General features: G+C 37.9%; 1 protein-coding gene across 1 annotated transcript in view; it reads left to right on the top strand.

Moving 5' to 3' along the window:
* LOC107668983 (matrix metalloproteinase-14-like) overlaps positions 1 to 6,884 on the top strand; it is an 11,313-nt gene extending 4,429 nt beyond the window's left edge. Inside the window, exons 2-10 of the mRNA XM_016461066.1 lie at positions 1,455 to 1,603; positions 2,006 to 2,128; positions 2,495 to 2,802; positions 3,284 to 3,445; positions 3,883 to 4,049; positions 4,140 to 4,278; positions 4,357 to 4,507; positions 4,590 to 4,705; positions 5,631 to 6,884. Coding sequence (XP_016316552.1) covers positions 1,455 to 1,603; positions 2,006 to 2,128; positions 2,495 to 2,802; positions 3,284 to 3,445; positions 3,883 to 4,049; positions 4,140 to 4,278; positions 4,357 to 4,507; positions 4,590 to 4,705; positions 5,631 to 6,052 — 1,737 coding nt within the window. The 3' untranslated portion in view covers positions 6,053 to 6,884. The remainder of the gene's footprint in view (positions 1 to 1,454; positions 1,604 to 2,005; positions 2,129 to 2,494; positions 2,803 to 3,283; positions 3,446 to 3,882; positions 4,050 to 4,139; positions 4,279 to 4,356; positions 4,508 to 4,589; positions 4,706 to 5,630) is intronic.
* The last annotated feature ends 5,891 nt before the right edge of the window (positions 6,885 to 12,775 follow it).

The following is a 12,775-nucleotide window of genomic DNA, read 5'->3' as shown; positions in this document are numbered from 1 at the left end:
AGGGAAAGAGGGATTACAGGATAAGGGCCCTATCTCTGAGGTTTCAATGGTATTAACCAGAAATTCCCTGGGAAATTATTGACTGACAGTTTGGTTTAACTGGAGACAGTGTCTGTCTCCCTGAGGGAGTCACAGACAGATAAAATTTCACCTTTCATTATTTCATCTATCATCCTATATTGCTACAAACAGAAATGCGTTTGTGCCGTCACTGACTCAATTTCAAGATAGAGAAAATGCAGCTTCTTTCTTTTGTCTTAAAAGAAAGCACGGTCATAAATCAGTCTAGACACATACTTGAAATATACGTTTGTTTAGAAGTATTTGTTTAAGTGAATTTTGAATACAAGCCATTGCAATGTGTATAAGTGATTTGTGTTATGAACTGTGGAAAAGAACTCTGCCCAATCCCTTGGGTTCGTGAGTTACACTACCCACACTAAATGAAGTTCTTGTCAACTGTATTCCAGTCAATTCCAATCTCTTAAATAAGTTATTTGCCTGGTTTTCCAGTAATAATTAGCATCGAAACGTTGTTAAAATAATATAAAGTGAATTTGAAAAGCAAAATTGCATAAAATAAGAAATATGTCTTCAATTGACTTTATTTTTTCTTACCTTGTTGGCAATTTCTTTTCTTGTTTCATTGATGAATCTATCAATTTTTTTTTTTCGGTTAAAAAATGGGGTAAGAAAATATGAAAAAACAAGATATACACAACCATTCAAAAGTCAGTAATATTTTAGTTTTTTATGTTTTTGCCCACCAAGGCTGAATTTACTTGACAAAAAAATACAGTAAAAAAAAACAAACAGTAAAGACAATAATATTATGTTACAATACAATACTTAAATGTTTTCTATCTTTAAAATATTTCAAAATTAACATTTTTCCTGCAATGGTAAAGCCATTACTCCTCAGTTTCATATGATCCTTCAGAAATATAATGATTTGGTACTCAAGAAAGGTTTCTTGTTGAAAAAGTCTGTGATGCTTTCTAATTCTGTAAGAAAAAAAATCTGGATGTTTTTTTACAGTGTAAAAGTATTTACTGTAACTGTTGATCAATGAAATGCAGCACTGTTAAAATTATTTCTTATCATTCTAAACAAATCTTTTTTAGATTTAGAAAAACAGACACTAAGCTTTTAAATGGTAATGTATTAGTTAAAAACAAGGTGTTTTTTTTGTTTGTTGTTAAATTGTAACAATTGTTAACAAGACAAAACAGGTACCAGGTGCAGATACCTAAAAAAAAAAAAAAAAAATCAGATAAAAGGATAAATTTTTGTAATAGAGGTTAATGCCATATTCATAGAACGAACATCTGCGTGACAGTATATCCCCATGCACCTCAACTTGAAAACAGAAAACATTTTAAAATAATTGAAAATTAACAAAAGGTTTCTGTCCAATAACGAGTACCTTTGTCTCTCTTTCTCTCGTGTTCTAGGTATGGCTACAGCAATATGGTTACTTGCCACCCGGTGATCTCCGCACACATACGGCCCGCTCTCCTCACTCCGTCTCCTCTGCCATTGCTGCCATGCAGAGATTCTATGGCCTGAAAGTCACCGGAAACATGGATCCTGCAACTCTAGAGTGAGTCAACTACCCACCTGATTCATACAGCAGTGTATTACTGTGAAGTGTAATTAGTGCTTCCATGTCCAATTAATAACCAAAAAATTGGTCTAGATGATTTTCTCTCCAAGGAATCAGTCTTGCATTTTTTGAATACCTGTGGCTAGTTCAAGAGATTCAAGAGCTCATAGATATCTCTGTGGAATTATTTTGGCCCATCAGTTATGTGGTTGTTAGTCATGGAAGGAGAGAATGGAAAAACTAGAGCATTGTGTCAGCAATCCTCCACTGGTTTGCAATGAGGCACGGAAGATGTAGAATATATATGAGGACAGAAATTAACGGCCATCCTGTCCAAAATCACTGAAATTAAATCTGTTGTGCGGTGGATGATCTAATGTATTGGATGTTGATTGCCAGGGCAATGAAGAAGCCACGCTGCGGCGTCCCAGACAAGTTTGGAGCCGAACTGAAAAGCAACCTGAGAAAGAAGCGCTACGCAATCCAGGGACTCAAATGGGATAAAAATGAGATCACATTCTGGTAAGAGACAACTTTAACTCCATTCTGTTGGATCAATAAAAGAGCAGTGCATTTTAAACTGTATTTAGGTCATTTTAGGCACAAAACTCCCGTCCAAAGCATTACCGATTAATTGAGGTTTGCTGTCATAAACGTTTAGATATAGCTGTGGCTATGCTGTAGTAAATATGCACCACACTTATGGAAAAGTCATCTTTGGCCTACTATATGATTCTGCTCCACTGCAGCCACAGCCAAAATTCCTGTGTGACTTGTCTGTAATGTAAATCACTTTCTCTCCCCCTTTCCTTCATATACTCCTCTTTTTCCTATGTCCTACTTTCCTCTGATTGCCTCTCCAATTCACCCTTTCTTATCTCTTCTCAGCATACAGAACTACACACCAAAAGTTGGGGAATACGAAACATTTGAGGCGATCAGAAAAGCCTTCAAAGTGTGGGAAAGAGTTACCCCTTTGCGATTCCGAGAGATCCCTTACAGTGACGTCAGAGACAAGGTTGAAGACTTTGCCGACATCATGCTCTTCTTCGCCGATGGTTTTCACGGCGACGCCAGTCCGTTTGATGGCGAAGGAGGATATTTGGCTCATGCTTACTTCCCGGGCAATGGCATAGGAGGAGACACACACTTTGACGCAGCAGAGCCTTGGACCATCGGCAACCGTGACCTTTTGGGTAAGGAGTACAAACACCAGAAGTTAGCGAAAATACTCTAGACTTCCCAAGGACCTAGACCTCCCCTGTTTTTGTCAGTATGGATGGCGGTTCTTGTTTAGACATGAATAAGTGAGTTCAGATCAACTCAAAATGGTTTGGTTTGAATATTTGTGATAGAACGAGTGAGGCAAGTCCAGGCAAGTGTTGTGTTTGTGCACACTTTCATTGAATTGGGTTGAATCAACCTTACCTTTTCATGGGAATGTTTGGAACATCTCCATCTGAAAAGCTTTTCTTTGACATTTCCCTGCTGTGGACTGAATGCCCAAAAACAAGCTCTGAAAGAGCAGAATAATAGCTCTCTGCTGTCATTCTGTGCTATATATTCTTAGTGTCTCAGAATAGTTGTTTTTAAACTGCGCTGCCCAATTATACAGCATGCTACTTAAGGTTAGCCAAATCTGACCTGTGCTGACATGGTTATCTCTTACTTTCATAGGTAATGATGTGTTCCTGGTGGCTGTTCATGAATTGGGTCACGCCCTGGGAATGGAGCATTCAAATGACCCCTCCGCCATCATGGCTCCCTTCTACCAGTGGATGGACACCGAGAACTTTGTGCTTCCTGAAGATGATCGTAAAGGAATTCTGCAGCTTTATGGTAAAACAATCAATATCATTGTACCTTGAATTGCTAAACCACACCATAGATCTGTCCAAGGCAGGGTTATCATTAACTAAAGCTAAAATAATATATTTACAATGTATTTATAAATCACTTGCACTATAATACTATTTAAATCTGCAGTCAGACCATTTCTCTGTCACAAACCAAATTAGCATTAGCAAATTATTCTGGTTTGCTTTCCAAAGCTTATTCGTTTTGGATAAAATAATCTACTTGATGAATAAAGCTAACGGAACATTATACAATTAATACAACTAATAAAACCAGAATTTATGTAACTGAGTCAAAAATATAGTGATGAACCGCAGTGTTACTAAATATTTAGACTATTTGTTTAATCATTTATTTAAACAGTGAATAGACCAATGCGAATAAACTAATTCACGAAAATTAATTTTTGCGCTGTGTAGGACCAAACACCGGAGACCGTCCAAGACCACCTGTCACCCCGCAGACCCCCCACCACACTCCATATCCCACACCATACAGGCCCGGAGAACCTAGCTTTGGTCCTGACATCTGTGAAGGCCATTTTGACACCATTGGCATTTTCAGAGGAGAAATGTTTGTGTTTAAGGTATGGATGGAATATGTGTGTAGGCATTGAGTTGGAGTTGGAGATCATGCATTATGTGTGTTCATCACAATTCCTGTCCCTGTGTTTTAGGATAAGTGGTTCTGGCGCGTTCGTAATAATCAGGTTATGGAAAATTACCCCATGCCAATTGGACATTTCTGGAGAGGTCTGTCTACAAATATTAATGCTGCCTATGAAAGAGAAGATGGGAAATTTATCTTTTTTAAAGGTACTAGTCCTTTTCTATTGCATGATTTTGATGGAAAAAGAGTTCAGCTTCAGAAGTAATATCATCTCTGGCTTGCAGGGGATAGGCATTGGGTGTTCACCGAATCGAACTTGGAGTCAGGTTACCCGAAGACTCTGAGAGAAATGGGCAGCGGTCTTCCAAAGGACAAACTGGACGCAGCCCTTCTGTACACCCCTACAGGCAACACCTACTTCTTCAGAGGAAACAAGTCAGTAGCTTTGATATCCCATAATGCAAGGCATGAGAACAAAGGGAGCTTAGATCTGAAACTATTTCTTATCTTCAATCAGATATTATCGCTACAATGAAGACACGCAGTCAGTGGATCCAGACTACCCCAAACCTATGAGTAAATGGCAAGGCGTTCCAGACAACATAAAGGCTGCCTTCATGAGTCGAGATCAAAGTAAGCCTTTCGCTGCCTTCTGCTTTTTAAATTAACCTCCAGTCTTTCATAATAATAAGCCTTCTTATTCTGACATGGTTGTTCTTTGTCCATTCTATTTCTTAGTATATTGTCATTCATATGACACATGCACACAGAATTATTCATTAACACAAGAAAACACTTTTTTGCAACCTCTTACTATGTGCTAACAATACTCAATACAACACATTTCCAGTTATTCTAAGCATTTGTCTGTTCATTCTAAAAGCAAAAACTGCGTAATATGATAAAATCACAGCCAATCAGACGTTTTCTGTTCACTCAAATGTTTTGATAGAAATCAATACTTTAAATTAGCAAGGATGCAGTAAACATTGATATTGTTGCAAAAGATTTCTTTTTCAAATAAATGCTGTTCTTTTCAACCTTCTACTCATCAAAGAATCCTGAAAAAATAGCACTTTCAACTGTTTCCACAATAAGAAATGCTGAGCACCAAAATCATCATATTGAAGTAATGGCTGCTGAAAATTCAGCTTTGCTTGTGATGAATAAAAAAAAAACTATTATTATTACAGTTTCAAATTGTACTAATATTTTACAGTATTACTGTTTTTACTATATATTTTTGCTCAAATGAATGCCCCCTTGGTTATGTTAATATAATAGACATGCCCATATATAATTTTTTTATTTCTATAGCATTTATCATTTGTGGCGTTGTGCATGGTTAGGACACAAGTCTGACCTGTGTCATTTCCTGACCCCCATTCCCTCCCTTATCCCAGTATTTTTGTGCCTCTCTCTAATACAAGACATACATAAAAAAAAATTTTTTTTTTAAATTACTCTAGTTTTATTGAAACAAAGTCAGGATGTAGGCTTTGGGCCAAAGATCGCTACAATTGTATAGTCCTGACCTTTCCTCTCTTACATTTTACAGGTTATACCTACTTCTACAAAGCCAATAAGTACTGGAAGTTTAACAACCAGTTATTAAGAGTGGAGCCTGGATACCCCAAGTCTGCGCTTAGGGATTGGATGGGATGTCCTAATGAGGACTCCAATACAGGTGGTGGAGGCGGAGGAAGTGACCGTGATCGTGAGCGTGAGCGCGAAAGAGAACGTGACCGTACACGTGAGGAAGACAAGACTGAGGACGAGGGCAAAAAGGAGGAGACAGAGGTGATTATAATCGAGGTCGAAGACGCACCCAGCAGCGGAGGAGGAGCGGCTGCCGTCGTGGTGCCACTCATGTTGCTGGTCTGCGTGATCCTTACGCTCGGAGCACTTCTCTTCTTCCGCAGGTACGGCACACCGAGACGCTTGCTCTACTGCCAACGCTCCCTACTGGACAAGGTTTAAATGTTTAAGAAGGGATAATGGAAGAAGGGGAGGAGAGGAGAGAATTGAGAATATGGAAGAAGGGGACTTACTAGCAAAGCAAAACCAAAATGAGAAAAGCAATTATTAAAAAAAATGGTTCTGGTCAAAAAGGGACCCTTTGTTGTTTACTTTAGAAATTATGCCACTCAGACAAATCTCTGCATTTTTATATTTTGTAATTAGTGGTCTTGAACGTTTTGCTTTCACACCTGTGCCAAGTTCTTCCCGCACGCTGTATAAAGGCATACGGTACTTGTTTTTCCCGTCACTTTCACTTCATCTCTCCCCTCTTCTCTCAATGTCTTTCTCTTCTTTCCCTTCTGGTGTAGCCAATGACGCCAGCTCATCGCTGTTTGTTTAGCCTATTGTAAATGTCATTTTAAAGTTGTGATTGTTGTTGTATGTCTGACTCATTGTGAATTCTTACCCTCTGTCGAAAACAGCGTTTGTCCCAATCAGAAGACTTTGTACTTATCTCAGGTTGCGGCCAATGCATATCACATTTCTAGCAGCCTCATGCAACTTTTATAACAAAACCGTACTACCATGGTTTTTGAATGTCATGCCATGTTACAGGGTTCACAGTGATGAAAAACCTGGGAAAAAATTTTAAATTGTTCAACTTTTGTGAAAATTAATAAAAACAAATTAAACTAGATTTACGTTTTTCTAGTCATACTTTAAAATATTTAAAACAGTCAGAAATTGCTTTTTGTTAGTGTAATTTCTGTTCATTTTTAAAATCCTTCCAGGATGCATGAACTAGATAAGTCGGTCAGAAGGTGCCATAGTACCACGGTATTCTCTCTACAATATAACAAAGAGTGAAAAATTTAAGGGGGTCTGAATACTTTCCGTACCCACTGTAAATACCTTAGTGCATGAATATCTTAATCATTCTGTACCATGGCATTGCCATCGCTGAACCATGGGACCACCATAGTACTTTTGAAGTGTTCTCCTATGCACAGTGTTACCAGATATCATAAAAGATTATTTGCATTGGCTAATGAAAGGTAATTCTTTTCACTAAAGCAACACAGGGTTCTGCTCCCACCCCATGCAACTCCCAACTCAGGTTCAGAAACCAAAGTCCATTCTAAAGATAATTGATACTTATCCCACTAACAATGCCTGCAAAGCTGTGATGTCTGTCTGTGTCCTCCAGTAGTATGGCTTTATATTGTACTGTATTTTTAATAATTACAATTATTGATAATGATGATGTCATTATCATTATGATTATTACTGTTGTTATTGTTCTCCATGTCAAGAATGTGTTTTTTGATTTAAAAAATTGTCATTAAAAATGTCCTGCTGGACAGGCAATAATGTATGTCTTATGAAGTGGCCTTAATTTGAGGAAAAGTGAATGGGTGGGTTTGTATTTTTGAACTGAAATAAATGTTAAAATATATAAATAATATTTTCACTGCTTGTGTTTACAATTATTGAAAACTTGTGGTGCTTTTTTAAAATGGGAATCTAAAGTTTGAATAAAAAACAATAATCATAATAATATTTAAATGATGATGATCATTATCTAGAAATAAATTGTGCTTGTTTCAAACCTTTTTTGTTTGTCAAAAATAAAATATTTTGTAAGTTTTCTTTGCTGTTTCTTTTTTTGACTTTCTATGTCTGCCAAACATTATACAACATTTATAAACCATTTAAAGGGATAACTCATCCAAAACTGAAAATTCTGTCATTATTTACTCACCCTCTCATGTCGTTCCAAACCTGTATGACTTACTTTCTTCTGTGGAACACGAAAGAAGATATTTTGAGAAATGTCTGTGTTTTTGTCCATATAATTACCAACATTCTTTCAAATGTCTTCTTTAGTGAAATGTAAAAGAAAGAAAGTCACGTTTGGACACATTTCAGTGAGTAGGCAATGACGGAATTTCTATTTTTGGGTGAACTATCCCTTTAACATGTTTGTTTAGCCCACTCACTCTCCTGCACAACAGAGAGGTGAAAGGAAAAGCGGTTCTCTGTCCTAATCTCCAGCTGCTCCTCTCAACCTGCATCTGAGTCCAAGACATTTCTTGCCTCCTTCAGCCATATTTTCCGAATTGCTTGTTACCTCCCAGAGTCCCCTGTAAGAAGCATATCTCTCATTAGTGCATCTCATCCTGTTCCTCATGACCACACAATAAGACAAACACCCTACACTTTCACACATAAATAACGATGCCCCCACATAAGCTTATTTCTTTTGCATAGATTGGCTTTTTTTCTTGTCATTTCTGTCAATACCTCCCTTTTGCTGGCACTTGGAAACACTTGGCCATATAAATGGGACGGAAAAAGCAGGATAGGTCCAAGGATTAAGCGAAACCAGGAATGATTATAATTCTGTAAACCCTTTTGGCACTCTTCACAAGGAAACATACCTCTGTTATAATGCGAGCGTGTGTGTGCACTGCGCGCCTTTGAAAATAATTAAACTTCAGATACTCATTGAGGCACAAACATATGTGTAAGAGATGATACTCAGTTCAGTGTGTTTGTATCCTTTTTAATGGAGACAGCCGAATGTAGGCTACTTGCTTGTTGGAATAAGCGACTGGAGATGGATAATGTTTTGGCACTCTGTGTCCAGTCACGAGGCTCTGGGGAAGCGAGGGGGGCGGACGTTCGGAGGCCAACGATCAAGGAGAATTCCATCAACAACATCTGGAATACAAACTGCCTCAATACCAGCACACTGCAGGAGAGAGGGAGGAAAACACGGCTTATCTGTGCACATACTGTTGATGTAATACAAATGATACAACCTCTAACTTGATCAGACATCTGTCTAAACATAAAAGTGCAGTACAATCCAACAAGATACGCAATGACAGGCCTTCAAGGACTGCTTTTGATGTTCCTAAAGGCACTGCGTTTTGTATGTAAGTTATTTCAGTCAGAGCGTATCCCGCTGCACAAGTATTCCATCTTTTTCACTCTGTGCACATTTTCAGCAAGTTCAAACTTTTCCCAGCTGATTCTGCAGTACGAACAACAACCTCAGCACTTTCTGCTCTGCCCACAATTCCCTTCATTTCTCTCTCTTTTTCTCCAGGCAAGTAGAGTTGAGTTTCCTCAGTTTCTGCTAAGTGACTCTTTTTTTTTAAGGCTTAAGGCTTAACTGAAAACATTAGCAGCGCCACAAACATTTCAAGTGTCTCTCTTAAAACACATCTTTTTTTTTTTGAAGGTCTCTGGGCAAAGAAGAGACTTGTCTGCTCTTTGTGATCCATTTTACGTCTTCATGCTGCTCTGCTTGTTCAAGTGAAGTCAGTCACATGCTATTTAACACCTCTACTTGACAGGCTGTATCCACTTCTTTCGATACGGAGAGAATTCCTGGTTTTTCAAGCCTAATGGGAAAAAGAACAGACTTTGAAGTGTCAAGTAAAACAGATTCAAAGAATATGCTGGAAAAAAAGCCATTTTCTTTAAAATATGTTTATTTGCTAACTACCAAGCTACATACACTTAATAAAACTTTGTTTTTATACAATAGCAAAAGATGAGATTTTTTACATAAAGAGGTTAAATAGACAAAATGCACAAAATGTAACTTGGACCATCACTTTAGCGATTAGCCCAACTTATTTTTAGCCATTTTGCTAACCATTTTGGGGAGTTAGCTAGTGAACACTTCCATATATTTATTAGGTAGATGGCTCTTGTGAATGTTCTCAAACTTAAAAGGATCTGTTAATGGGGAAAAAGATTCCTATGTAAAGAGAAAAAAAAAATTATATGTGGAATGAACATGAGGCATATGTGAGTGTGATGCTCCTAAATGCAAACACACGTTTTCCACAGCCTGTATGGGATGTAAATTAACATAAATAATGCAAAGTCAAAAAATACAAGTCTTAATGTAGGACACATATGGTTTTCGTTTCATCGAGCCATAAAACAGAGAATCAGAACTCATATTCTGTTCCAATGGGCTTTGTAACACCTACACACAATAGTAACAATGAAATTTGGCAATCTCATCTCTCTAAATACATTTCCATATGTACAGCACCATTTAAAAACAAATAAATTAATACTTTTATTCAGCAAGGACAAACTGAAATGATCAAAGGTGACAGTAAAAATAAATACATACATAAATACATTTCTTAATATTAAAAAATATTAGGCAGCACAACTGATTATACGATATGTTTCTTGAGCACCAATTTAGCATTTTATTCATCTTGGCATGAGAGTTTGCATTTTGTTACATGCCTGTACAGAATAAATCTAGTTAGGTAATGCTGAGTTTGCTAGAAATGCACATAAAAAAAGAGGCACCTGCATTAATGTGTTGAGCTATGGGAAACATACCATCTACACTTAGACAGGGTGTGGTGTGAGCGGAGCAGGTTTTTTTCCGCTGTTCCAGACAAGAGATTGTGGGGGAAAAACAGGTTATAGGAAGTAAAAAAATAAATAAAAATCAGCATCTCTAAACTCACAGTGTTGGTTCTTTCCCTCCTTGTTTAAAAGGTAAACACTTCCAAAGTGGGCAGGAAAAGACTCCCCACCAGGAGCTGCTGAATCAGTCTTTCTACCCTCCCCCTGCCCACTGCACCAAACCCAGCTACCCTCACTCTGACCCATTCACATCCTCCAGGAAACCCCCCTGCTTCAGATCAGGCCTGCAACAGTTAACTGGACTCTTTTTTCACCTTATGACTTTAATGACTGGACTGCCACATCAGAAGCATGAAGTATATGTTCCCCTCCTTGTCTGTCTCTAATATTTGCTTTTTTCCTCAGTAATCCCTCAGTTCTCATCAAGTTGAGTTGCGTTAGATCCTTCGCCCCTCCTCCAACACTAAACCACATATGGTTCTCATATATAAATCCATGTCATCAAAGTCTAACTCAAAGCCAAGGAAACGCATGAGAAACATGATGCACACAAATACACTAAAGTTTACATCCTTCTGAATGTGTTTGTAAAATGTCTGAAAAGCAGCGGTCTCTAGCTTTTGTGCTGTAAGCAGAACTTTTGCATGAGGAATTCAGGTTTTTACAGCTTGAACCAAGTGGCTTTGGGGGTAGTGAGAGAAAGAAAGGGGGTCAGAAAGAGTTCTGAGATGCCACATCAGAGGGGGACTTTGAAAAAGGAGACTTGTGGTTAATTTCTCCAACTGCTGGACACAAAAAGCAGTGCGGTGGGAAGGGGGCGTCTGCTGAAGACTGCTTAAAATCTGTTTACACTGCTCATTCATCAGCAGTTATCACAGGAATGACAGGATGTGGTAGTATAGCATGATCTGAGGGCCGGGGCAATGGAGGAGTAGGCTATCCTTACATTACCCAACCTGGACAAGATTTAAGACAAAAGGCACAGTTGTTGTTCTCCCTGTATAAAGGATTTTTTTCAGGTTCATACTAATTTAAAGGGAAAGTTCATCCAAAAATGTCAATTCTGACATTATTTGTTCACCCGAACGTATTCCGAACATATATGCTTTTATTTTATCTCCTTTTGTCCATATGTGACAGTTCATAGTGGGGGGTATAAAAATACTCCGTTCTGAATATTTAAATGTGCTACATTCAGTGACAAACACAAGAACCAATGCAGAACAAACCTGGTGTGAAAATTAAACTGAATCTTGTGAGATTTGTTGACGTCAAGGGTAAGGAGGACTATTATTGAATATAATCTATGGAGCTTGATAGATGGAGTTTGAAATGTTATATGCGGCTCTATGTAGATTTTGTATTTTGTTTCATTTTGTTGGGAAAAGAAAGAAAACTCCTCAGCTTGTAAAAAAAAAGCATGCTTTGACAGTAATACACTTTCAATGGAAGTCAAGGGGGAAACGGGTATTTAAAAAAAATAAAAAGCTTATATTTATCTCTTCTGTACAAAGTGTGTTATTGCAGCTGTTAAGTTTTATAAATCATCCTTTTAGCACTGGCAGTAATGTTATAGGTGGACGAAACATCTGGATATACATTATAGACTCACGTTACATGTGGATTTTGTACATAAGTTACAGGATCTACTAACATTAGCCATGGAAGGAATTGAAGAATTGTATATATATTTGCATAAGCAAGGTTACTAATTGATTTAATCACACTAGTCACATGTTAAAGCCATGTTTAAGTATTGTGGATATATTCTGAAAAGTATTTTAGCATTCATCACAGACCTCCATTGTCAACGCATTACTGTGAACACAATTTTTGCTTGTTTTGAAGTGAGAGACAAGCCAAAAGTAATTCTGTGGTAATCGACTGTATGCCACGGATGCTGTCAACAGCTTGTGAACCTGGAATATTCCTTTAAGATACGCTCCCATGTGCCCATTATATGTGGTTTGTGAATTACTGTACATCAGCTGCAATGAAAAACAAACTAACTTCTGAAGAACAGTTAAGTTGGCCAGAAAAGTGACTCAGATTCTCTTCTGAAAAGAATGATGCAACAAGTGCTGCCTAATCCCAGAGTCTCAGATCTGTCTGAGACACAGACACACAGACACATGTGGGCTCCCGGCAAAAATGAACTCTGGGTAATGGATTTCAAGAAGCATCCTTATAAAAGTTTTAAGTACTAAAAGCGACTTTTCATCAAGAGCTGCAACAGACTCGAGTACTTCCTCTAATAAACATCTAGTGTCCGAGCTTCTGAGAAGAAACTGTCGGTCACAGAAGTGGTGTTGGGTTGAGCTGTGTGTG

Source organism: Sinocyclocheilus anshuiensis, unplaced genomic scaffold (assembly GCF_001515605.1).
Source record: "Sinocyclocheilus anshuiensis isolate Anshui unplaced genomic scaffold, SAMN03320099.WGS_v1.1 scaffold4, whole genome shotgun sequence".
NCBI lineage: Eukaryota > Metazoa > Chordata > Actinopteri > Cypriniformes > Cyprinidae > Sinocyclocheilus > Sinocyclocheilus anshuiensis.
Note: the sequence above shows the minus strand (reverse complement) of the source record. Positions and strands in the feature narration are given on the sequence as shown.